This window comes from Thamnophis elegans, chromosome 5 (assembly GCF_009769535.1).
Source record: "Thamnophis elegans isolate rThaEle1 chromosome 5, rThaEle1.pri, whole genome shotgun sequence".
NCBI classification, from domain to species: domain Eukaryota; kingdom Metazoa; phylum Chordata; class Lepidosauria; order Squamata; family Colubridae; genus Thamnophis; species Thamnophis elegans.
The window spans coordinates 53,619,359-53,646,998 of NC_045545.1; the positions used below are offsets into that span (position 1 = coordinate 53,619,359).

Consider the following 27,640-nt stretch of genomic DNA (forward strand, 5'->3'; position numbering starts at 1 on the left):
TCATTGTCTTTGTAATATAAACAGTTAACAGTGTACTTCATTACTGACAATGCGGTAAAGAACCTCCTTCAGGAATATGTTTGTTGTTCAATCACTTGTAATTATATGAATAAAACCCATGAAGCAGCTTTACAAAGTGTCTTTGTGGGAACATTAGCATCTGGTATTTTATTGTTCCTCCTGCAAATGTAAATAAAGATTAAATGCTTAATTGTTACCTAAAATGTCCTGATAGCTTTCAATAGCTGATTAAAACTCTTCTCTGCTACAAGATACTTAATTTCTCTAAATTTGTCAAGAAGATATTCAGGTGCTCTCCTATCCATATCCATCTTCCCTTTGCTCCCCACCCCCCACTATTTGCAAAGATATCAGAGAGCTCTTTATACAGGTAGTTTTTGACTTACAACAGTTTGTTTAATGACTGTTTGAAGTTATAATGGCACTGAAAAAAAATTCTTGGGACCGTTTTTCACACTTGCAGCATCTCCATGGTCATGTGATCAAAATTTGGATGCTTGGCAAGCTAAATATTAGCTTGACTAATATTTATGATGGTTGTCGTGTCCCGGGATCCTGTGATCACCTTTTGCGACGTTCTGATAAGCAAAGGGGAAGCCAGATTCACTTAACACCTTGTTATTACCTTAACAACTGCAGTGATTTACTTAGCAACTGGGGCAAGATAGGTTGTAAAAGGGGGCAAAGTTCACTTAACCACTGTCTCACTTAGTAACAGAAATTTTGAGCTGAATTGTGGTCATAAGTCAAATACTACCTGTATATGGGCTGCATGTTCATACATACTACTCATCTTACGAATAGGTTTTCTTCTATAGATATGCTCTGTTGTGATTGTTGATGTAGCTCTGACTACATATTTTGTCTCTGAAGCAATATGTGCCATCCATTCAGTAAATGTCCCAAAGCTGTTCTTAATTTTGGCTAGACAGTATCCATATAGATAGTTTTAGGTCAGACCATCACATTTATCAATTAATTCCATTTTGTATACCACTAATCTATCAAGATTTTTTAGCAATTTGAGCCCTTGGGTAGAGTGTGATTCCCAACCTAGTTCTGGTTGATATTCTGGCATTTCCTTTTCCAAGATGCCTGAGGCCAACTATTGCAAAAATCTGGCTAGCTTCCTTAGATCTGACACAAAACAAGATTTATGAACAATATAAAATGGAAGTAGGAACTAATGCAGCAATTTGACTTTTAGGAAGATTCTAGAATTTTTCTTGATTCAATAAACAGAATACAGAACAGGCCTGAGAAGTTCTAATATGCTGGGAACTTTTCTATTACTTTGATTTCCAAATGCGGTATATCACGTCTTTCATCCCGTATGTTTTTTGTTATTTTTAGAAATGAGTTATAGTAAAAATTCAATACTATCCTATCATTATCTCATAGCAAAAGGCCCATTCCCTGTTGTGATTTCTCTGTTGGCAGAGCCACCCCTAACCTTTTGCTTTAATTTCTATCCCAAGCCTAAATTTCTTTAGCATTCTATCTTTTTTTCCTGCAGATAATAACTTTGTGATTAAATCAGTTCTTCTATACCATTTCCCTGAAAATAAGACCTCCCCAGATAATAAGCCCAATTGGGCTTTTGAGCGCATGTGCTAAAATAAGCCATCCCCGAAATATTGCAACATAGCAGCAGCCATGAGGTGACCACGCTCGCCGTCTCCTGCATCTCAAAAATAATAAGACCTCCCCGAAAATAAGGCCAAGTGCTTATTTCGGGAGTCAAAAGAAAATAAGACCCTGACTTATTTTCAGGGAAACACAGTATGCCCCTTCTCATTCTTTGCTCAGTTAAAAGCAGTTTATGCAGATCAGGTAGATTCCTGCCCTGCTTCCTTTTGTGTGTGTGTGTGTGTTGAAAAGTTATGAATTTATACTTCCAGCATCCTTCTTGAAGACATTTTCAACTTTCCTGCTATTTCATTGATCTGACAATTTCTGCCTGTGGAATCTCATTAGTACTTTAAAGTTTGTTAAATGGGTTCTCCTAAAATATGTATATATGGTCCATCCTTCAGTTTCTTTTTCTGTAGTACCTTGAATCCCACAATTACTTCTTCATAAAATTCACACTGCTTTTGTCTCTTAATATAGTTTTGTTATTGCATAGTTTCAGATCTGGAACAGTCTATCCATTTGTCTCTTTTCAACTTTCTAGAAAATAAGAAAGCCTGCAAGATGACTGTGAATATCTGGGTAATTAAATTGCCACATTATTACTATATATATCTATTCCCTGAAAGTTTTATAATATCGTCCAGGAAGGTATTGTTCATGTTCATATAAGTATAATCTTTATTGTCATTGTACTTAAATATAACAAAATTGGTTAATTTATAAATTGGTTAATAATTTATCATTATATTCATGTTTAGTCATATTAATAATTACATTCTACTTGGCTTGGTGGCCTGTAGGACCACTGCCCCACCAAATAGTAATTCTTGATTGTTCCTCCGTTTTTTTAATCTAAATTCACTCAGCTGCTCAATATCCTCAATCTCACAACCTGTGACTTTCCTGTGGGAATCTAAAAGAATCACATTGCAAAATTGCCAGTGTGATATTATTTCAGATTGTCAAAAAAGTGTGATTTTTTTGAAAAAGCAGTATTTTTCACTAATCAAAGGATGTAGCAATATATTCAGAGATTTTATTGTTTTCAGTAATATTTTACTGATAATGTTATAGTAGCATAGGATATTTATTAATAAACTAGTTATTAAGCTGATTTTTTTCCTTTCCTAGTTTTTTTAGTTCTTTTATATTTATTTATTTATTGTTTATTTATTATTTATTTCATTATAAATTCAGTTTACTATGGTCAAAACTAGTGCAAGTAGAATGCCCTATGAATCAACACATACGCACGCACACAATCTTAATACATAATAAACAAATTAAAGTTTAAGAGAGAAAGCTTTCCAATGGCTGGGTGTTTTAATGACAGTGTATCAGTTGTATACTGGGGACAGGATGTCTAGAGCCTTCCTTAGATCTGCTTGCTGCTCTATATCTTTTATCTTTTCCTTCGGGGTTTATTTCACCTGATCGCATTTCATCATAAGAATTGAGGAGGGAAAGTAGCTTAAATTTAAAATACTAGATTCAACAGCCTTTATTCATATGGATTGAAAATTGTCCAGAAGAATTAATGCTACTAAGCCTTGAGGATCAAAGTTCAGTTTTAATTAAAGACTTATAGAAGTTAGACACACTCTTTTTTAAAAAATATATTTTTTATTATTTACAAATAAGAACACAGTGTGACCGCCCTAGCGTTTCATCCGCCATAGAAACTAAAGTGCAAGACAAATAGCATATATGCTACTTAAACAGTGCTAGTTTTATACAATTATTTTTGACCAACATTTTCATTCTAATACATATATAATCTCTCATTTCAGGGGAAGTTAGACACACTCTTGACTCAACTTCTACCATACCTGTCTCCAACATAGTAGATGTGCCTTTGGGACATAATGAGGTGTGCAGCTAGCTGCTCTGATGAATTTAGATTGTACCCTCTCCAAAAAGATGGAATGAGAAGGTAGAGGCCCAGCCTGAGCTCCATAGGGAGATGGGCTAGCAGCATAGCCTGAAAGAGCTTAAGTGCAGCTGGAATATAATATCTTCCCTTGGTGCAGAAAAATTTGAGGATGGCACTGGCAGATTTTAATTCAGTGGCAACAGCATATCACAGTGGACTTCCTCAAGCTAATGGCATGTGTGACTATTCCTAAATACTTCAAGCAAATTATGGAAATGTAATTATTTACTATTTCTTTGATGTCAGTCACATCCTGGCTATGGAAATTCAGTTGATCATTTGGTGGAGATGAAGTAAAGTTTTCTATGTCTCTGTGCTGCTGTCTAATTGTTATATGGATCTTTTTTAGCCTACGTATGATAGCCCTTATTCATTCATTCTTTCTTTCCTTCCTTCGTTCCATTTTACCCTTTTTTTCTGGTAGCATCTCCTTTTGTGATCCTTACAATAATTTGTGATTTATGTTCATCTGAAATATAGTGTTTAGTTCCATGGGACATTGTCTGCCTAAGTTTGCTCCTACCTTACATATGTATCTTTATGTAATTGTGGCTTAATATTTTTAGACTTTTTATAGATCTTGTTCTCTAATGATAGCCATAATTAATTTATATTAACTGTGACAAGGAAAGCTTTGATTATAAGAATAAAGGAATCCAGTTAGTATTTCCAGCTTCACCATCTGCATCTGGAAAAAAAATACATTCATTCAGCTGGTTGTTATTTTAGTATCTATTTTTCTGGTGTGTGGATTTTTTGCTTTGGAACTATAATTAGTACCCAGATGAGATGAAATTACTTTTAGATTCTTTTTTAATAGCATGTTAATTATTCACACAGATCCTGGAAATGAATTAATTCAAAGCTAAATATAATTTGCCATGAACTATATGGCATTAGGTGTCTCCCCACCCCATCCGGTTTCCCGGATCATATCAAATGTTGGAGAATAGAGAATTTCTCAGCCTGTGGAAACTTGAATGTATTATTTAAATGGTTTCTACCTAGGAACAAATTCAACGTATTGTAATTAAAAATGATCCTTGTTTACTTAGAAACAAGATAGATGAACAATACAGTAGAAAACTTACTTTTTAATTGTCCTGCAGTACACAAAATCATTTTAACTAAAATGTAGCATTTGCCTTTCCATTTGTCTTGCATTGCTACATTGGCTTACAATCATAAGAACGTCTGGAATGCAGTGATGTAGCTTATTCCTTCCATCTTTTCTCTGTGTCACAAAACCATCCTTTTCCTTTCAGAATTGGTAGAATAATGCTGCATCTCTTGAAGGAGGCAATTTAATCCACAGTACGTTTTAATCATATAGGAAGTGTTTGTTTTGAAAAATGTGCTAGAGGAATACTTTACATTAGGGACAAGAATGATTGGAGAGATTCAGTGAAGTATCTTTATTGGTACATAGAACTATGGTGATTATAAAAAACCTGCAAAACAGCATCAAACAAAGTTTACTGCCAGGCCCCAAGAACCAAGAAAGATACATAAAGTTGTTTCCAAGCAATTTCCTTTATACTTCCTCACCTATAGACAGAAATCTTGCCAAACTACTTGCACCATCAAAGATATACTGTGAAAATTGCTAAGGAGGAGTAATCTTAAATCTCTTTCCTCCAACCCAAATTATCTAAACTTCACTGTCTCTTGGTCCCCTGGAATCAGTCCCTCTCTCCTAGGAATCCAGGCTACATTCCACCTCATTTCAGAATATATACATTTGGTTATACTTAAAAAAAAAAACCATTGAAAGTTATAGCTCTTTGCGGGCAATCTTCACAATTATTTTGATAATATATTGAGAGATTATTTCAGGTGGGGGAAATGGTGGTTTTTAATCACCTTTTAATGGAGATGAAATTGCAGCTTGTTTTGCTAGAAATTGATCCAAGGGTGGGAGGGAGGAATTTCCATCAAGTTCACAGATGTAGCATAAAATATGTAGCAATAATGAACAAATGCCTCCCACCCCTTCTGTTCAAATTAAGATAGTGTTAGATGGGGGGGAGGAATACATTCAGATTGCAAGATTCTATTTCAATAACACTGGTGAATATGCCATTGATTTCTTAATCTAGCCTACCTGATAGGGCCAAAGAAACCTATGCAAGATATCCAAAGAGGCAATATACATTGGATCCACCCTTCAAAGTAGTGGAACTGGTACGTCAAGGCTTTTCCAAGGTTTTCTGGCAGGTATTTGTCTGCACTGAAGATACTTCTGTCAGGATATAGTTTAAATAGGCCTGTTATTTACCCATAGAAGAAATTGACTGTGCATTTTATATTTAGCACACATTTAAAAGGTTTCCAGTTTTCCACCTGAAATTTGCATCCAGAACCTGCTGCATCGAGATGCTTTTTCCTTGAAACTTGTCTGCATGCCAGGTCATGCCACTCCTGAGCAGCATCTTAATGATTATGAAAAGGGTTCTTGGTACTGATTATGATGTGTGCTTTTTTGAATCAATTGCACTATCAGCATCTTTGTAGAATGCTATCATTTTGCATTACTAAGGTTGTGGGTAGAATTTCAGACTCAGGAACAGTAAAGGTCGGGACAGTGTGGGCTGTGTCCTGATTTGATGTCAACTGTGGGCAAATAGCACTTTGTGTGTCTCCTGAGTACAAACTACCCACTCGCACAAGCATGGCAGCAAATTACTCTTAGGAAAATGGTGAATTGCCTGCTTATAAGAAGATGCCGGTGCAGCTGGCAGCACTTAAATTTCTCTGTTTTAGAGAATCTGCATTTGGACCTAATTTAATGTTAATGTTTCCACAAATAAGTTGGCAACATTTGTTTCATCCAGCAAAAGAGCTTTCTTTCAGTACTTCTCAGACCTCAAGCAGCATATTAATTATTGTTGCCTATCCTGTATGCTGCATCCCAAGCAATCAACAAGTTGATGAAATATTTGCAGAGGTAGCATTCTTGTTCTTAAATAACAAAGTGAAGCAGTTCTGGAAATTGGAAAAGAATGGAGAAAAACATGGGGAATAATCTTCTGCTAGTATCTGTTTGGCCATTGGAACCTGTTCCCATTTACAAGTAGTCCTCATTTAGCAGCTGCCTTGTATAGTGACCATTCACAAATATAATGTAATAAATGGTAATAATATTATTTTCCAACCTATACAGTATTTAGGACACTAAAAGCCTTCAGTTTGAAACTCATTAAGGTCTGATAAGTTTCAGACAGCAATTGCCAGCTGACTAGAAGGTTCTAATCAATTAAGAAAGGGAAGTGAACTAGTTCACTTGCATTGGCATTTTTAGGGACATACTAGCTCTGAAGAAAAATCAGTGCAGGAAAAGATAATTTGCTTGCACAAAGAGTTGAACTGCATACTTGCAAGAACTACAGAGGTGTTATTTGAGAACATTTCTTCTTGCTTATTCTTGCTACTGGTAATAATACTCATTTTTTTCAAAGAAATACTAATACTTTAACAGTGGGATACTAGCAGGGATGGTAGATGGGATAAGTTCATGGAATTTTTGAAAGAAAGCTCCAGTGAAATTAGTGTGCACAGCCTTCCACAAAAATGATTCTTCCTTACTCTTTCCTATTAACATGAGTAATATCATTTTCATTTATTCAAAAAATGACCAATTGTACTGTGTACTGTGCAGTACCTCTATACACAAATGACATGTCTTGGGCTGAAGGGATTGTTTAAGAACTCTACATTTGATGAATTTAAATACTAACCATACCTACCTCTGCTTAGTTTTTTTTAAAGAACATTCAAGATAACTGGATGTAGTCATCTGAATTATCCTAGATCAAGAAAGTAACTGATTGTGTAATTTGTTCTAGTTTGTCTCATTCCAGCAAACATTTACGGGGAAAATGAGGCATATATGAATTTTAATGTAGTAGTAGATTACTAATTCTTCTTTCTTTCTTTTTTATAGTAATTCAAAACACCTTGGTATACTTCAGCAGTAAAGGCACCACTTTGCCTTCTTGGAGGAAACTGAGGACATAGAATCTTAGCCAAATATTCAACATGGTAATTCAAAGGTATCTCCTAACCTATATGGTCGTGGTGCTCGCTTCATATCTTCATAACCTCATCAGAGCCATTGAAGTCCCACGGGATCGTAAGTTCACTGATTTATATTTTATCAATTCATCTTCATCAAGCTTCTCAGGCATGCTATCATGAGTAACCTACCAAGGAAGAGCAGTGATCTTGAGAAGAGTTGAAATCATAATCATCTACCATTAAGTAGGCAGTCACTATGATTTCAATATAAATGAACCGGATCATAGTTTTATAAGGATAATTTAGGGATACTCTTAGTATACCACTGCACCATTGCTTAGTTGTCTTTCTTCCTCAAGGTAGAGTGTAGTTCAAGGTGTAGTATTAATTACCTCAAATAAACTAAATTGAGAGATTTAGAAATCTCAGCAAACCATTCTGATTAAAAAGCAGTTCAGAGTTTCATGGAATCCATACATCACTGGACCTGTCTTAGTTCTGATCTAACTTAGAAAATATAATGAAGCATACTCTTGCTTTGTTTTTTACTGATCAAGATGAAGGTGACCAGCAGTTATGAATATTAAAAAGAATTCAGTTCCATCTTTAGAATGACACCAAACAGAGCTTTGAGATATAGCTTCTTTAGAGGAAGAAGGTACAGTATTTTAAAGATCTCACCCCTCAGAAACCAACGCAGTCTAGAATATTATCAGAAAGCCTAGTACATATTTCTCCTCTGAGCTGGAGGATGATGGCAAAGCTTATCCTTTAGCTAGGGAGTCCTGGAAATTAGAATTATCTGCTGCATTTTGAAAAGTACATATGCCAAAGTTCATAAGAAACTGTAAATATACTTTTTGAGATATGTTAAAGTGACACCATCTGTACATGGTGATGGTGAGACTTCTATTAAAAACTGTATGATTTCATTAGTCCTGTACTGACTTCTGGCAGACTTTAATTTTGCCTTTGTTTTCTTAATTGCCCTTAGGTTATTTATAAACAAGATGTGAAACTATGGGGGCTAATTCGTGTATATGGACATTGATTGAAGATATATCGCGATGTATTTTGGGTTTCTGCATAATCTAATCTCCAACTTTTAGATATGTAGACCAACTCCTAGAATTCTCACTAATGGCTGTGCTGGTTGAGAAATTCTTGGAACTGAAATTCTCACATTTCTCAGGCATCAAGATTAGGAAAAGCTAATATAGCATGATTGCTCCATTCCATTTCCTATTTCAATATGCCATTGTTTGTGATGGTTGAAATATTTAATGATCAACATATTAAGTGCCAAAAATGGTTCTGGATGAGTGATGATCTGTGAGATAAATCAAATCTAGGTTATGTAAACTGAAGCCTTTTTAGCAGGCTCCTCATCTTGAACAGTTATTTTGCAAGTAATGCAAACCAGCCTCTCTTTACCATAATTATTGAATCCAAAGCAGGGGTGGGTTTCAACCGGTTCGTGGCGGTCCCCGTGAACCGGTTGGTCGGCGAACCTGGAAGTAAGTAACTTCCGGGAACAGCGAAGGGCCCACCCGCCCGCCCGTGCTCCTTACCCGGTTTTGACGAGTTCTGCGCTTCCACGCATGCGCAGGACACATACAGCACCTGCGCGATCCTCCAGGAGCAGCTGGAGCATCGCACAGACCCTAGTACGCATGCGTGCACTGCACGCGTGCACGAGGACGCCAGCGGCGGTTCGGTTGGAACGGGATGAGAAACCCACCCCTGATCCAAACTGAGAGAGAAAACAATAATAAACAAATCTTCTATCCCTAGATGGAACACTAAGATTTTATTTGGAACTCCTTTTTGTTCTAATCTTGACACTGGCCATCATATCCTAGCTCAGATTTAGAAAGAACATTGAGGAAATTTTCATGTTTCCCCAGTATTAACTTTTCAAGAATGTTGTGTTTTTTCATTCCCCTGAAGATCTGAGGTAATTCCTAGAGCCATAACTCATTGTATTTGATTAGAAAGATCTAGGAAATAACAGTCTTATCAATTGCCCTGGAATATTAATTTATGAAATAATTTTAAATACATATAATATCATCTGTCAAAATAAAATTTGATTCAAACATAATGTACCTAATAAATGACACTATTTTGGGTTGAGAATGATAGCTGTGGAATGTGCCTCTCCTTTTCTTCCTGATTTCTGTCTTTTGTGTGTGGTAATAGAATAACTATATCATTATTTGCACTAGCTTTTTGTAGTGTCTGAGCTTGGAGATTGATTGGCAATTGGCAATTTCTGAAAGTTATTAGAAAAGGAAGTATGTGACCCAATGCCCTTTAAAAGATAGAAACATGGTTTGAGCAAATATCACTATGCACTCATTTCCCAGAGCTCTAAACCCACTAGAGACTACTATCTTATGGTCTCCTCATGAGAAGCTACTATATAGAGCAATTTCTTTTCCTTATCCAGTGAGGAACTATGAAGACTGGCTTTTCCTTCCACCAAGGTTGCTGGCTTCACTTTTAACAGAGCCATATTCAGTTCACCATTTCTTACCTGGAAATCCCAAATAAACCTTTTAGCCCAATTTAACTCATTCCAAAATCACATTATGAGGGCTGTGCAATGTTTCCACTTCAGTGCTGCAGGAACTGGCAAGTAGACAAGGCTATTTCAATGAAATACCAACAGATGTTACAATGTTTTAATTGTACATGTATAATTGTACATTGATTGTACATTATTTATTAAAATAATAATAAATAAATGACACTTGTGCATAGAAGTGCCACAGTTGTAGCACTGAAATGGCACAGAGTATTGGAAGGAATTAACTGTTGAAGTGCACTGTAATATGGAAAAAATTACTACTGAATAATAACTGCATGGCCAATAACTGGGACTTTTTCCTCTGTCCCTCTCTAGCTTTTTATTTTAGCAAAAGCTATACTTCAGCAGTTTTCAAAGTTTTGTATTTAAACTTCTTTTTACTACAATAAAGTCAGAAGGCAAAACGCTCATACATGCTGCCAGCTTTGTAACCACCTAAGTTAATTGAAGGCTCTTTATAACAACTCCATATAGGCTAACAAATTTAATTCGGTAGGATAAAGTTTCTTTAGTTTTATTTTTCTTAGTGGGATTTACTCTCCACTGAGAGAGTGAGTAGGATTGCTTTGCAATACAGTTCTAAACATGTTCATTCAGAAGTAGGTCTCTCTGTGATTAATAGACATACTTCTTAAGAAATGGGTTTACCTAGCAGCCTTAGATTCTGGTCAGATGCACTGGACAATGTTGGCCTCTAAAATATTACCATTCCCATGGACTAATTTCATTACATCAGCCATTGATAATGTACATCGTAAAATGTAAGCTCCCTATGATTCCATTCCATGCAGACCTCAACCTAGTTTCAGGCAATGAGATAGACAGAAAGGAAGGCATTGAACAGATGGAGAAGAAAGTGGCAAATACAGAGGAAAAAATGGTAAATTGCAAGAACGAAATAAAATATTGTGGAATCAGAGAGATGGGAGTGGTGTAAAAAGAAAAGGAATAGCCTCAGACCCTATTGGTTACAGTCCCAGCCATGTTTTCACTCTAGACTCAAACATGTAAGCATGTATGCAATTTGTTTATGTATTTATGTATTATTTATTTATTTATTTATTTATTTATTTATTTATTTATTTATTTATACTGATTTATCTGGATTTCCATCTCAATAATGTGGTTCTGGGTGGCTAAAACAATTAAAGTACAATATAAATATATGCTGCATAAAAAAGTGACCATTTCTAACCAACAATCAAAACACCATTCAGCAATAGTGGGGGGGGGGGAGGGTGGTTTGTCCAATGGTCCCTGGTCCCTGGGAAAACAGCCACAACTTCAAATCTCTGCAAAATGTTCAATGTGGTGTCTAGAGGCAGGCAGAGTCCTGCCATATGATAATTCCTAATAAATGGAGTTGGGCATGTCTCTCTTGGCCACCTTGATGGGCAGATATGAAAAAGTAGAGTGAGCCAATTCCTCAAAAAGTCTGGCATCTCTGAAGAAATATGATCCTCCACAAGAAAAAAATGTTTTCCTGGACGGACGGACGGACATACATACATACATACATACACACACACACACACACACACACACACACACATAAAATTCTGATTTTATTTATGAGAAAAAGATGGATTTACTTTTATTGGTTTTTCTTAATGTTGATTTAAGTATTTTCTGTTCTTTGTTCTGCCATCCAGTAGGAAGCTTTTTGCTAAATCACTCATCACTAAAACTCTACTGAATTAATGTTGTTTAATCCTTAGAGTCTATATAGGTGATCTTCTCTGATGATCAAAAAAGGCTCGTTAATTTGTTTTCTTTTGAGTGATAACTGTCATTAAGAAACATGAGAAAAATAACACTAGTTTATTAATGAAAAAAGAAATCCAAAATTACATATGGCTTGCTTCTCATCAGTTGTGTCTTTTTTCGAGATTCCTTGTTTATCGAAGAGAGAGGAAGGATGTCTATTTTAATTCATAACATTGTCTTTTTCATGATTTTCAGTTGCATATCTTAAGTACAATTTACTTTCCTTTGGGACTTTGCTAACATGTAGGATATATATAAAAGGCATTATTTTTCGCATTATTTTCATATAAGTTTCAAATATGCCATGGGGCATTCCCTTCATCGTAAGGACATTTATTGATCAATTTTATTTCATATTGATGTGCTGATTTTATTAAATAAATGTATCTAACTTTTTTTTAAAAAAAAATACCTCACAAAGTGATATAAACCAAGTTTTTAATAAGCTACTGCCTGCATGCATATTTCTCTTTTTTTCAGATTTTCACTGCTCATTGAATTTTGTCCAGAATTTTGTTTCTGAGCTTAGCTGTCAGCCAAAATGTGATTTCATTAAAAGTACCTCTTTTATTTATCCAGAGTCTTCATGAGCCAGTGATGTTTTGTTTAGAGTAGCATGTTTTATGCTTGTGATGAAGAGTGTCATCAGCAATCATTTCCCAAGAATAGGTATAGAGGTAGTCTTCAACTCGCAATCCGTCATTTAATAACTGTTCAAAATTATGACAATGCTGAGTGTCGGATTTTATAATTAAATACGATCCAGCAAATAATTAAATATTTTACCATTAGATCATTTATTATGCCAGCTGTGAAGATAGACTGAATTAGCTTCCCAAGCGGGGGGAAGGGAGTTCATTCTAGTCTCCTTATCCCCTACATGTATAAAAGTCTGCAGGCTGTTTCTAGAGGTTCCTGGCAGCTCTTGATAAGAAGTTCTCCAAACAATCCTAAATCTGTACTGCACATTGGACAGGTTTGATAAACATTGAAAGTTATTTTATCATCCTGGCACATAATATGATAGCCAAGTAATTATATAGTAGAAAAATAGCATAGGAGAAAAATACTTGAATTAATTTAAAGTGGCCAAGATTTAAAGTATACAATATTCACTATGTTTTCTATAGTATAACTTATGTAAGCATTTCCAGCAGCTAAAAATACTGAAACTAAATAATATTAAACTTTTCTGAAAATTGTTAGATTTATGGTTACAACTATTAGCACATATCATAATTTCATTTTAGAAGTAGTATTTGCAGTTTAAGAATTGAAGCTTTTGATGAATGTTGCACTGAGCATTTTTATTTAGTTATTGCATTATTTTTCTCCCTTTCCCCCCCTCATACTTGACATAGATGGGATTCTCACATATCTTACTAGCCCAGTGAGACAAAAAGATGGCTATATTCAACTCATCTGTATACAGAGCTTTGTCATCTTTGGTCTTGGATCAGTTGCACTGCCCTAGACAAACATAGTACAATCTGGAGGTCCTCCTACATTCTTGTTTAAGGAGAAGATAGCAACCACAACTAGGAGGGCTTTGCTCAACTTTGTGTTGTGCACCAATTAGCCCTTCCTAGATCAGGAGGCCTTCTCTCAGTCACTCATGCCCTGGTCACATGCTTTATGAACTATTACAATGCACTGTATACAGGGATATCTCTGAAGAGTACAGCTGGTGCAGAATGCAGCTGTATGAACAATTTTGGGTGTCCCAAGGGTGGCACATGTAATATCTTTGCTGTGTGGTCTGCATTGGATGCCAGTTTTCTCTCAGTTGTTATTACCTTTAAAGTGCTACATTGCATGGGTTCAAGTTACCCGAGGAACCATCTTACCCCCATATCAACCTGGCCATCTGGTCAAGCAGGGAAGGTATGTTATGGCCCCTGTCAGTTAAAGAATTTCAACTGGCATGGTTCAGGAAGAGAGCCCTTTGTACTATTGCCCCTGAGCTCTGGAATATTCTTCTCCCAGAAGTGAGGTGGTCCCCCACTCTCCAGATATTTCAGCGTGAAGACCTGACTCTACCAACTCCCAACTCATATGGGCTCTCCGAGTGGCGTGCAATCCTCGGGATTGAAACCCCACCCCCACCTTTTTACTTATTCTATCTATGTTTCTTACTTGGTTTCCATTTTACTGATGTATTGTATTTTTACACATTTTTTATGCTTTTAGCTGTAAATTGCCTGGGGCCATTCTGAAAGTGAGATGGGTGGTACGTAAACCTGATAAATAAAAATATAAATAAATAAATTGATGTATCACATATATTAAGGAAAAAAAGCAGCCAATAAATTCTGAATTTAACCATTAATTGTAGAGACCTGAAACCTAAATAGTGACAAAAATTGCTTTGATTCACTTTCAAAATATACTTTTAATGACTTTTCTGTGAGGGTGGGGGAAGGACCCTCTTCCCATCTATTTTTCACCATTTCTCAGTGATGGTTGCTTTAGGACAGATTAATTTATAACCCTCCCCCTTCTTTTATCAATCCTCTTGGTTCAGGTTCAAGTAACCTTCCCCAAACAAGATTAAACAGTAAAAATCATGATTTAAGATTGAACAACCAGTCTGTGTTGACCTAGTGACATTTTGGCAAGTTTGCTAGATATTAATATGGACTGTATGCATGATCTTTCATTAAAGTGACTGGACAAAAATTATAGCAATACTTGGAAGCATTGTTTATAATCACAGAACCTTAGAATAGAGTGAATCAGAAACTCGTCATCCCAAATCAGTGGAAGACATTAAGGAACATGGCAAACATCTGTTTTTATCCAGCTGGACCCATTTCAAAGATTTTCTTCTCTCACTTTGGTGATATCAGTCTCTATGGTGTGCTTTCCCTTCATGAAGGCTGCCAGAGAATTGGATTTTTAATCTTCCTTTTATTTAACAGAGAAAGTGCTTGGTCTCTCTTAGTCCTCTCATGTCCGCCCATTGTTCATGGCAGAGAGTTAGCTAATTAATTCATCTCCTTTTTGTAAGCGTGAAAGGCTCCAGGTTTTATAAATTGAGCAGGTGGTGTATAAATAGTCACAGCTGCTGTGGGTTTATGATAAGTGTGCAAATTGCTTACTCTCCGGGCAAATGATCTCTTTTTCTCTGACCCCAGAAGCTTCCCTCCTTCATGGAGATTAGTGTTGCATACAGGTGTAGTGTAGGGATATGATTTAAAGAATATTTCTACCATTAAAAGTAGGGTATCGGATCTGCATATTAAACTGTTGAATCAGGAAACTTGTTGAGTTTAGAAGGCATTTGTTATATAGCAAACCATATTTGAATAAAAAAGACAAAAGGACAAGATATATATCACATCATAGAAATATGCCACTCCCATGGACTAATTTCATTATATCAACCATTGATAATGTACATTATAAAATGTAAGCTCCCTATGATTCCATTTCATGCAGACCTCAACCTAGTTTCAGGCAATGAGATAGACAGAAAGGGAGGCATTGAACAGATGGAGAAGAAAGTGGCAAATACAGAGGAAAAAATGGTAAATTGCAAGAATGAAATAAAATATTGTGGAATCAGAGAGATGGGAGTGGTGTAAAAAGAAAAAGAATAGCCTCAGACCCTATTGGTTTTAGTCCCAGCCATGTTTTCACTCTAGACTCAAACATGCAAGCATGTATACAATTTGTTTGTATTTATTTATTTATACTGATTTATATGGATTCCCATCTCAATAATGTGGTTCTGGGTGGCTAAAACAATTAAAGTACAATATAAATATATGCTGTATAAAAAATCATAGAGATTTTAAAAATGGGAAAATGGGTTGAAGTTGTATGGTGTAAATAACTGAATAAGCCTAGTTTCTGCAAAATTAAGAATGGGGCTGGAAATTTGTGGAATCAATTTAACATAGGTGTTAAGGTAAGGTAAGGCATTTTCTGAAGCAAAACATAAATTGAAATGGTTCTGAAATTTCACTTTTTTCAAATGTTGTGACATAATATTTTTAAAAATGTACATAAACATTTTTATACTAAAGACATGCATTCATAAAAGCATATAATGATTAAAAATTAACCAAAACAGTTTTGGAAATAGTTCTAAAAGCAGTATGCACAAGAACAAGTATTTAAGGAGAAATTAGCATTAACAATAATTTGGCTAGTGTTCCATCACTCAGGCTGGGGAGCCAAATTTTACACCCCTCAGACAGGGTTCGCAACTTGGGAGTCCTCCTGGACCCACAGCTGACCTTTGACCACCATCTGTCGGCTGTGACCAGGGGGGCATTTGCCCAGGTTCGCCTGGTGCGCCAGTTGCGACCCTACCTGAACCGGGAGGCTCTCACAACGGTCACTCGGGCCCTTGTGACCTCTAGGCTGGAATACTGCAATGTGCTCTGCATGGGGCTGCCCTTGAAGAGCATCCGGCGACTTCAGCTAGTCCAGAATGCGGCCGCACGAGTGATTGTGGGCGCACCGCAGTTCGCTCACATAACACCTATCCTCCGCGAGCTGCGCTGGCTATCTGTTGATCTCCGGGTGCGCTTCAAGGTGCTACTCACCACCCATAAAGCCCTCCATGGTAGTGGATCTGAGTACTTGAGAGACCGCCTCCTGCCAATTACCTCCCTACGACCTATTAGATCGCACAGATTAGGCCTCCTCCGAGTTCCATCCGCCAGTCAGTGTCGACTGGCAACTACGCGGAGGAGAGCCTTTTCAGTAGTAGCTCCGACCCTTTGGAACGATCTCCCCGTGGAGATTCGCACCCTCACCACCGTCCAGACCTTCCGCACAGCCCTCAAGATCTGGCTATCCCGTCAGGCCTGGGGATAAAGATTCTAATCCATCCCCACCCGAATGATGAATGAATGTTGTGTTTTATTTTTACTTATGTGTTGTCTCATGTCTTGTCTTGTATTCCCCTCCCCATAAATTGTAAGCCGCCCTGAGTCCCCTCAGGGAAAAGGGCGGCCTATAAATAATAATAATGAAAAAAACCATACATGCAAATTTTAATGCAGACTGTAAGAAACAATTGTAGACAAATATAGGAAGAAATAATGTTAAGGGTGGGGAAAAAAGGTTGACAAATCTATTTATAAATTTGTCCGCCGCTAAATAAAAGGAAATGTTATCTCATTGACTTTAGAACTGTCATTAAATAAATACCATATGAACTTCCTAATAGGTAAAAAATTAGAAAGCTTTAAGAAAATTCAACAATATGTTTTGATAATCATACAGGCTGGCATAGTGAATCTTGTTGGTGTAAAGTAAATGTGTGTGTATTTTCTGCTTTCCAATTCTTTGGCTTAGTACGGTATTTCTTATTCCTTTTCTGCTTTCTGTATAACATCTATCATGAAAAGTTATAATGTGATAGGTATGTGTATATGGGGTTAGAGATTGGCAAACCAATTAGCCATACTCTGTACAATATAGCTGGGTTGTATGTTTCATGTTTCAACCAAACCATACATATTTGGTATGGACATTGACTGAAACACAGTTATTTTGGGGAATTTAATTAGAATGGGAAAGACACTAAGAAAAGAAAAGCAAATCCTGAAAATACCTGTGGATGGGTGGACCAAAAAGGTGGGATGTATGACAATTTAAGCTACAACACTCTCCAACCTTGACCTACTTGCCTCGTGAAACCACTGTGGAATCCTATAGGACTTCATAGCCTTTTGATTCTAACCAGGAGAATTTTTCATTTTGTGTACTCTCTATACATGGCCATATATACATAGGGACATTAGCATCAGTGAATAATGTATGAACCATCCCATCAGTCTCCAGATTCTGAGAAGCACAGCATGTCCCTATAAGTTGTTTTGACTTCATAAGAACAAACCACTAGCAAATGCAATTTACCTCAATGATGGTGCAAGGAAAATAAAAAAGGTACTCATGGTAATATTGCAAACTTTTATTTATTTTAAGTTCATTCTGTCATTGGGATTTCCAATTCACCCTTACAGGTGTATCTGTTATATCATTTTTTAAAAATTCATAGAGCTTCAACTGATGTGTTCCTTTTCATATATAGTTTGAACCAGTGGTGGGTTTCAAAAGTTTTTAGAACCTCTTCTGTAGGTGTGGCCTGCTTTGTGGGAGTGGCTTGCTGGCAATGTGACCTGGTGGGAGTGGCTTGCCAGCCATGTGACTGGGTGGGCGTGGCCAATTTGTAAAATGTGGTGAAACTCACTTCACAACGCTCTTGCTTAGCAACCAAAATGTTGGCTCAGAAACTCTGGCATTTGAAGCACGCAAGTCTTAAAGCTGTCAAGTTACAAGACCCTTGCACCCCTAACCCTATAGAAAAAAACCCCAGGGGTATTCAAACTTGACAGCTTTAAGACTTGTGGACTTCAACTCCCAGAATTCCTCCTCCAGTCATGTTGGCTCAGGAACTCTGGCATTGAAGTGTGCAAGTTTTAAAGCTGTCAAGTTACAAGACCCTTGCATCCCTAACCCTTTAGAACCCCCCCCCCGGGGATGTTCAAACTTGACAGCTTTAAGACTTTAAAGTTTAGATAGGACTCTTAGAGGTGGGCGGGATGATTGGTGAGCCAGCCAATCAGTGAGCGGTGAGCGGGGCAAGCGTGCGGACTTGCAGGGGGACGGAGCTGGAACTGGTTCTAAACGGCATGGTAGATTTGTGGAACCTCTTCTATAGAAGAGGTTAGAACTGGCAGGAACCCACCCCTGGTTTGAACTCTATCTAGTGACTGGAGGGTATCATGTAATATCTTCCTAAGATAAAATAAGGTGGAACATGGGTATTCAAGAGTATATAGTTAAAACCTTTTCTCATGGTTATTGTGTAGATGTGACTAAATACAGCCAGCAATATGGTGAGGTCTTCTGGGGGTGCAGACTTCTGTGTCATAGGTAAATTCCCCATGTGAAGAAGGATGCCTGGATAATTCACAGTGGCATATGATGCATCACATAAAAGTTATAAATCACTTGAATACTGTTTATAATTGCATTTTAATACTACCAGAAATATGACCAACTAAACAAGAAAGTGGAATAGTCTTTAAGTTCTTATTTTTCCACACTTCTAAGCCACATAAAGGATTTTTTCCAGCATAGGTAAATCTTTAAAATACTATATTTTAAGCATTTGTGAGGGCTTGCCCTAGATATTAAAATTTATAATGGTTGAGGATTAAAGAAATTGTAATCCTACATATTTAGAGGGCACTAGATGGAGAACGCTACAGAAACATCTTTGAACTAGACTATGAATTAAATCTATCCATTAATAGTCTTTAGTAGATTTCTTCTTGTCAGAACATATTCATATTTGTATGTATTTATTTTGCTAATTGTGTCATTCCCCACCTTTTTTTTAAAGTTTTCTCTAATTCCTCTTCACAGGAACTCGAGGCAATATATTAAAGCTAATAATATTAATATTCATTAAAATGGCATGCTTTGTTTACTCCTTTTGGTATTTAATATTAGATCTAAACATTTAGATTAACACTTCCTGTTTCTCTCTTCTCCCTTTTTATTGCTGTGCTTACACCTTCGAATTAACAGCAAGTATTCAAGATACATGTAAGTCTTATTTTCTGACCTTTTTTTCTCTCCCCGAAATAACATTTTCTATATTTTAAGAAACCTGGGTATAGCAGCAACCTGTATGGTGTTTAACAAGTCTGAAGTAGATTCTTATTAACTTGTTGGAATAAAACATTGGTCTTTATATTCAACTAAAGCTCTGAAATATAAAACCTCGCAATTATGGTATCTGAATTTCAGAATTCCAAAGTGGATCATAATTAAAGGGGAAAATATTTTATCTACATTTTTGTTCTTTAGAGAAGTGACACTTTTCTTGGTCTGAAATATAAACATAATTATATCAATATAATTACTGCTCTTTTCTTCTTTAAACTTTCTGTCCAAAAGACAGGAGAGATGTGCTTAATAAGTAACTGGTTAGTTCACACTGCTTTTTTGAGCCACAACCATGGGGGTGAGTGGAGAAGAGGGAAGAACCAACCAGACTACAGGTAAAATTTGTTGAAGTAAGGGGAAAGACAACAGGAAATGCTTGAATGAGTCGTCACATTCTTATAAGTCACCAAGAAAAGTCAAGGAAGATCAGCTTGTTTTTAAAATTACTTCACTCTACAGGTAAATAGTTTAAACAAAAATGGGAGCGATTTGTGACCTCATCTACTAGATTGATAAAAGGTATTCAAAAGTTGTGCAGTTGTGTGCTTTGTTTTTAATAGGTGGTGGACTCAAAAAAGCTACTTACATTTTGGACACTTGACAACTGGCCAACATTTACGACCATTCGCAGCACACAGAGGTCACATAACCATGACTTATGGCATTTTTACTTCTGGTTTTCAGCAAAAAAAAAAAAAAAAAACCTAACCCATATCACATGAAGAATTTGCTTAATGACTACTACGCTCATTTTGCGACTGATGCATTTACTTAATGACTGTTGCAAAAAAGTCGTAAAATTGAGCACAGTCTCATGGTGACCACTTACTATCCATCTCACCTTACAATTGAAATTGTGGGCTCAATTACAGTTGTAAGTTGAGAATTACCTTGTACTTCTGCAGAAGAAAACAGGATCAGCTGTTCTGTTCTAGAATTAGGAAAATGAGCATTTGGGGTGATGAATATGTATGCTGCACTCTTGACTTCCTCTTAGTAAAACCTCCTTTAAACAAGATAGATTCATATAGGTTTGTTGGCAGCAATACAGACCATTACAGCTTTCCTAATGAGATTACGAAAAATACTGACCAGGTTTTACAATGCTTTTTTTTTTCAGATTAGCCTTGCTTTATTTTATAATATTTTTTAAATGTACATTCCATCTTTCTCCCCACACATGACTTGAAAAGTTTGAGTGAAATAAAAAGCAACTGCATTTCAAATGATATTATATGGAAAGGTATTTTTTCCTCTTACCTTCATTTTCTCTCTTTCCCTCTCTTATATATGCTTTTGCAGTGCCTCAGCCTCCTACAATTACAAAGCAGTCTGCAAAGGATTATATTGTAGATCCAAGAGATAATATATTCATTGAGTGTGAAGCGAAAGGCAACCCCACACCCACGTGAGTGTTATTTTCTCAAGAATAGTATACAAACAAATATCTGAATGATTACTGTATCACTACAAAAATGGCTGTGCCTAGACCAGAAGTGGGTTGCTTCCGGTTTGGCCCGGATCGGGCGAACCAGAAGTACCTAGCGGTGGTGGGAGGCTCCGCCCACCCACCCGGACACTTCTGCACGTGCGCAAAAGCATGGTGCGCAAGGGTGCACGTGCGCACACCCAAACCAGTAATGAAAAAATTGACAACCCACCACTGGCCTGGATTTATGTAGAATTCATGGTTACGTTATTTTGGCAGTCACTTTATGATGAGCAAAGATGGAAAAAATTTTCTCTAATACTAGATCCATGCTTATGGATCATGTGGCTTAGAGCAGACAGAAACAAGTGTTTTCACTCCAGTATAAAATAATTGTTTTGTTAAAAGAGTGTATGTCATTTATCATACTAAGTGTCTCAAATAGTTATACATAATCACAGTGTTTCTGGAGTGTTTTGTGGTAGCTTTGCATCATAAAGGTTCGATTATAATCATTATAGCTCTCTAGGTCTTCTAAGTGCATCTTGGAATTTAAAATTGCCATACCATGATTATTTTGATAAGCATCAAATATAGATACGGTGTAAATGTAGTTTACATCTCTAATCGTCTTTGATACCATTAAAATCCTAAAAGGGTGAATACCTCTGCATTATATTTCATCCAAGTTGTAGGACTCAGGATCCATGACTGCATAGGAAGTTAACAGATCTCAGATAATCTGTACATCGTAGAGCAACAGAAGCTGCTGTTCTTGAATAGACCCAGGTTACTAACCTTTGGTACAATTCTGTTTACAGGTTTTCCTGGACACGAAATGGAAAGTTTTTTAATGTTGCAAAGGACCCGCGAGTAACCATGAGGCATTGGTCAGGTACACTGATAGTTGACTTCCGCAGTGGTGGGAGGCCAGAGGATTATGAGGGAGAATATCAGTGTTTTGCTCGGAATGACTACGGAACAGCTATTTCCAACAAAATATTCCTCCATGTTTCAAGTGAGTATACTTTAACACAAATTATTAACTTCATTGTGCATTACTATAACTTTATCTGTTACTGGATATGGTTTAGTTTGCTAGGGCTTTGTTTTGTATTTAGAATGGTCATAAAATTTCTGGCATGCAATAAGCTCATGTACAGTTTAATAAATACAGTGTTGTTGATTACTAATAGACGAAAGAGACTTTTTAGCATTATATATTTATTTCAGCAACGTATAAAACAATAGCAACCATCTTCCATTGCAGCAACATAAATTTTTTGTAGTGTTGTAAATGTATAATTCATGACTCTAAGAACCCTTTCCTAAGCATATTTTGGGATGGGGCAATAAAAAAACCTCAAGTTGATAGCTTTGATCACTCAACTGGAGCCATTCTCTTATATGTTGGATTCCTCCCCTGCATCACTACTTTCACCAACAGCTTATTGTTTCCAATCTGCTCATAAATGGGATCTGTTTATTCGAAGTTTATATTCCTGTGCTACTTTTTTCTATCTTGTTTCAATGTTTTTTTAAAAAAAATTCATGAGAGACTTTCTGTATTCATTGGAATCTTGTCTAATTTCTCACTGAAAATATTTTTCTGGCCATTATTCATTATCCCAGGGTCATTTCATAAGGAATCTTCTTGAATCATTCTCTTTAAATGTAATACATGAGTAGATGCAATTTCTCTTACAAGGCTTATAATTTCAGAATCTCCTTTGTGGCCAAAGGAAAATTTGGATATTCAAGAGGTTCACGAAGGTGCTTCACTTATCTTGGCATGCAATCCTCCACCTGGACTACCACCCCCTGCTATCTTTTGGATGAGTAGCTGTAAGTCTGTCCATGACTTAGGTGTATTGTATTTAAGATGAGAAGTGATGGCATCTTAGGCTGAATATATAAGATTGTTCCTTGTGGATACTCGCCATATATAAGGTATTTAGACCATGGCAAAAGCTATGCCTCCAGATGGATGTCATCTTTGTCAGGTTTAAAGAGGCTAATGGAAGCTAAAGTATAACATATATAGAAGGGACAAGTTTGCCAACTATGATATAACTGCAAAGCAATAATCTACCTACCTTTTCCTTCCTTCCATGTTCTCAAAAGCAATATGGAGGACATATTTTCAGTTAGTAGCTGTTGCTTTTTATTCAAATAAAAGTTGGAGACACAGATAGAGCTGGTCCAAGACATTTTGCCTCAGCTCTGTCCCAAACTGCTGCATTATACTTTTCATAGATGGATGGATGGATGGATGGATGGATGGATGGATGGATGGAGATGGAGATAGAGATAGAGATAGAGATAGAGATAGAGATAGAGATAGAGATAGAGATAGATGTAGGATTTCACTTTTTGAAATGTACTTCTTTGGTGTGTTCTCATCCCCCTGCCCCCTGAAAGCTGTCCAATAAATAAATGGGCTGGCTGATCACAGTTATTAGCAAGAGTTAATTTACATTTTAAAAAATGTAATCCGACAGAGGCCTTGGTCGCTGCTTGGAATAGAGCGGCGGCTGAGGCACTTGATCGGATTGCGCCTTTGCGGCCTCTCCGCGGCAGTGCATCCAGGAGGGCACCTTGGTTTACTGAGGAACTCTGGGAGATGAAGCGCCAAAAGAGACGCCTAGAGCAACACTGGAGGGCTAGTAAGTCCGAATCCGACTGAACACAACTAAGAGCCTTTATTAGGACTTATTTAGCGGCGATACGGGCGGCAAAATGTGCTCATTCGCAGAACCCCGCCCAGCTGCCCTGTTTAGGATAACCCACTCCCTCCTGAAAGGGAGGGATGCAGGGGAACCCTTGCAGGGAAGGGCTGAGGAATTTGCTCAGTTTCTGTTGGACAAAGTCACTCAGATTCGGACGGACCTTGACTCCACTTGTATAGTACCAGCGGAGATGCCAAGGGAGGGCCTTGATCAGATTTCTTGGAGCGAGTTCCAGCTTGTCATTCCTGAGGAAGTGGACAAGGCCATGGGAGCAATGAGTGCCTCCACCTATTTGCTGGACCCCTGCCCCTCCTGGTTGGTCTTGACCAGCAGGAAGGTAACACGAGGCTGGCTCCAGAGGATCGCGAACACCTCTCTGCAGGAGGGATCTTTCCCGCAACCTTTGAAGGAAGCGGTGGTGAGACCCCTCCTAAAGAAGCCTTCTCTGGACCCAGCTATTCTCCAAAACTATTGTCCAGTCTCCAACCTCCCTTTTTTAGGGAAGATTGTTGAGAAGGTGGTGGCCTTCCAACTCCGACGGATCTTGGATGAAGCAGATTATCTAGATCCCTATCAGTCTGGTTTCAGGCCTGGTTATTGCACCAAAACTGCTTTGGTCGCACTGACCGATGATCTCTGGCGGGCCAGGGATAGAGGACATTCCTCTATCCTGGTGCTCCTTGACCTCTCAGCGGCCTTCAATACCATTGACCATGGTATCCTTCTGCGACGGCTGGAAGAGGTGGGAGTGGGAGGCACCGTTTTACGGTGGTTCTCTTACCTCTCGGGCAGGTCGCAATCGGTGTTGGTTGGAGGACAGGTCGACCCCTAGGCCCCTTAAATATGGGGTGCCACAGGGCTAGGTCTTGTCCCCCCTCCTATTTAATATCTACATGAAGCCACTGGGTGAGATCATTTGCCGGCACAGGATTAAATACCATCAATATGCGGATGATACCCAGCTGTATCTTTCCGCCCCGTGCCAACTCAGCATAGTGGCAGAAGTGATGTGCCAGTGCCTGGAAGCTGTCAGGGCCTGGATGGGAGGGAACAAGCTTGCATTCAATCCTGACAAGACCAAGTGGCTATGGATGTTGCCCCCCAAGGATAGTCCAGATATTCCATCTTTAAGCCTGGGGGGGGTGAAACTTTACACCCCTCAGAGAGGGTTCACAACTTAGGTGTCCTCCTGGATCTGCAGCTGACACTAGAACATCATTTGTCAGCTGTGACCAGGGGGGCTTTTGCCCAGGTTCACCTGGTCCACCAGTTGCGGCCCTACCTGGACCGGGAGGCACTTCAAATGGCCACCCACACCCTTGTCACCTCAAGACTTGACTACTGTAACACACTCTACATGGGGCTGCCCCTGAAAAGTGTTCGGAGACTACAACTGGTCCAGAATGCAGCCGCGCGAGCGATATTGGGTGTACCGAGATACACCCATGTTACACCTATTCTCCGCGAGCTGCACTGGCTCCCTATCAGTCTCCGAACCCACTTCAAGGTGCTGGTTATCACCTTTAAAGCCCTACATGGCCTAGGACCCGGATATCTACGAGACCATCTTCTGCCACATACCTCCCAGCGGCCGATTAGATCACACAGGGTGGGCCTTCTCCAGGTGCCATCAACCAGACAATGTCGTCTGGTGGCTCCTCGGGGGAGGGCCTTCTCTGTAGCTGCCCTGGCCCTATGGAACGATCTACCCCCAGAGGTCCGGACCCTTCCCACTCTCTCAGCCTTCCGAAAGGCTACTAAAACCTGGGTATTCCGGCAGGCCTGGAGCTGTTGACCTCATGAATTAGGTCCAGCCCCGCCTAGATTGAGTGCATGATGTGTCTTTTTTAACCTGCTCTTCTTCTTTGTTTTTAATTTTTCATTCTTTTAGAGATGTATTCTGTAAGCCGCCCGGAGTCCTTCGGGATTGGTCGGCATATAAATTCCTTAAATTTGAATTTGAAATTTGAATTTTGCCTTACCTTCTAGATTTGTAAATATCTTCTTTTTCACATTGGCTAGATAACAAGGGAACAAAATCTGTTAATTGACTACAAAAGCAACTCATGTTTACATGAAAACCCTATATATTGTTTTCATAAATTTCACTGTACACTTGATATGATCATATTGAAAAGATTCATATTAAAGGAAAGCATCTCAAAAGGTTTTTCCTATCTGCATTCATCACAACAATTATGCTGGCTCAATTATTCAAGCTTCTTAATACTAACAGGAATTGATGTGTGGCTTTTGGAGATTGTTAGACCTAGTAGATAATTATCATAGGTTCCAACGCATCTATGAAATGTAGCATAAAGCTATGTAACACAGCTATGAATTCTAAAAAGAATTGCTGTTCCTTCTTCCAGCCATGGAACCAATCCATCAAGACAAGCGTGTCTCTCAAGGGCAGAATGGTGACTTGTATTTCTCGAATGTCATGCAGCAGGATGCTCTGACTGACTATAGCTGCAATGCTCGCTTTGCTTTCACACATACCATCCAGCAGAAAAATCCTTACACCCTCAAAATCATAACCAGTAAGTATTTATTATGAATAGCATAGTTGGAGTAATATCAGCAATGTGCTTTCTATACCAACTATGCTGACAAGGTTCAGAAAAAACATCTTTTTTGCAAATGTGGCATATAGTATATTTTCTACTGTTTAGACATTTCTTAATTTATGTTGTTTCCATTCTACATGTTTAGAAAAAATTGAAAATTATTTATTTTCTTACATAATTGTTTTGCATTAGTGTCCAAGGAGATGGGAAGGGAGGATAAAAGGGTTTTTAAACAGCCCTACTATTACTCTTAACTACTAGTGAAAGAGAAAAAAAGAGATGTCACAGCCTATCTACAGACCCAAACATTTAAATATTTTAAGGAATATAGTTTACTTGAATATGTTTTTGAGAATTAGAATAGTCTAAAATGTGAAAATCTGGTCTTGTGTTTTATTTTATACTCCATAGCTTTCTTGTTGGTATGATCGTGCACGACAGAATTCTCAGGGGTTTAAGGGACATTCCTGTTTTTAAATGGAGAAGTTTTCTTTAATATGTCTCTGGAGATTCTCAGTCATCCAGGTCATCGTTGTCTAAAAGGTGCTTTTTTCTTCAAAAGTCAACTGGACTGTTGTTGTTTTTTTCCATGGGGAAGAAGAAGAAAACATTTCACTTCTCATCCAAGAAGCTTCATTAGTTCTGATGGTGGGAGGGATGGAAGGATAGGTACTGACAATTGAGACTGGTTGGTGGGGGAATGGAAGGATTGTATTTCTTTGCCGTCATCTGCTCGTTAGCATTCTCTGAGAGCTGTTGAGGCCACTTGAGAGTTTATCTGTGCCCTCAGGTTCACCTCAATCAGGGTTCAACTGGTTGCAGAATCTTCTTGGAACTGCCGCAAAGCCTGCATTGCAAATTGGAAGTATGTGGTTCTTATTCCCCTCCCCCCCCTTTTTTAAATGTTTGTTTCTAGAGCCAGAGATCCTTTTAGAAACCTTCAACATACTTTTATCTGATACTGATTTCATTATTTTGTTTCATTTCGAAACAATAAGTTAAAAGTTATTTCCACAATCAAGCTAAGTTTGATTTTTTTCTAAATGTATCCATCTCTATGCTTATTTAGTAATCTGTAAAGAAAATGTGCATTTGGCTTCATTCAGCCTCTTAACGTTCAGCTTGACTCTGAAAACCTGACCCTTAATTTCTTCTGGTATTTTTGTAATACTAGGTACTTATCCTTTGGACATTCCTGGTCTTCAGATGTCATTGATCTAAGAAATACTATAGACACCTGACACTATT

At 37.8% G+C, this 27,640-nt stretch overlaps 1 protein-coding gene across 1 annotated transcript in view; it reads left to right on the forward strand.

The window, feature by feature from the left end:
• The first annotated feature begins 7,564 nt into the window (after positions 1 to 7,564).
• Positions 7,565 to 27,640, forward strand: part of NFASC (neurofascin) — a 103,654-nt gene continuing 83,578 nt past the window's right edge. Inside the window, 5 exon segments of the mRNA XM_032217196.1 lie at positions 7,565 to 7,721; positions 20,967 to 21,072; positions 21,915 to 22,111; positions 22,816 to 22,938; positions 26,195 to 26,365. Of these exon segments, the coding sequence (XP_032073087.1) occupies positions 7,628 to 7,721; positions 20,967 to 21,072; positions 21,915 to 22,111; positions 22,816 to 22,938; positions 26,195 to 26,365 (691 nt within the window). The 5' untranslated portion in view covers positions 7,565 to 7,627.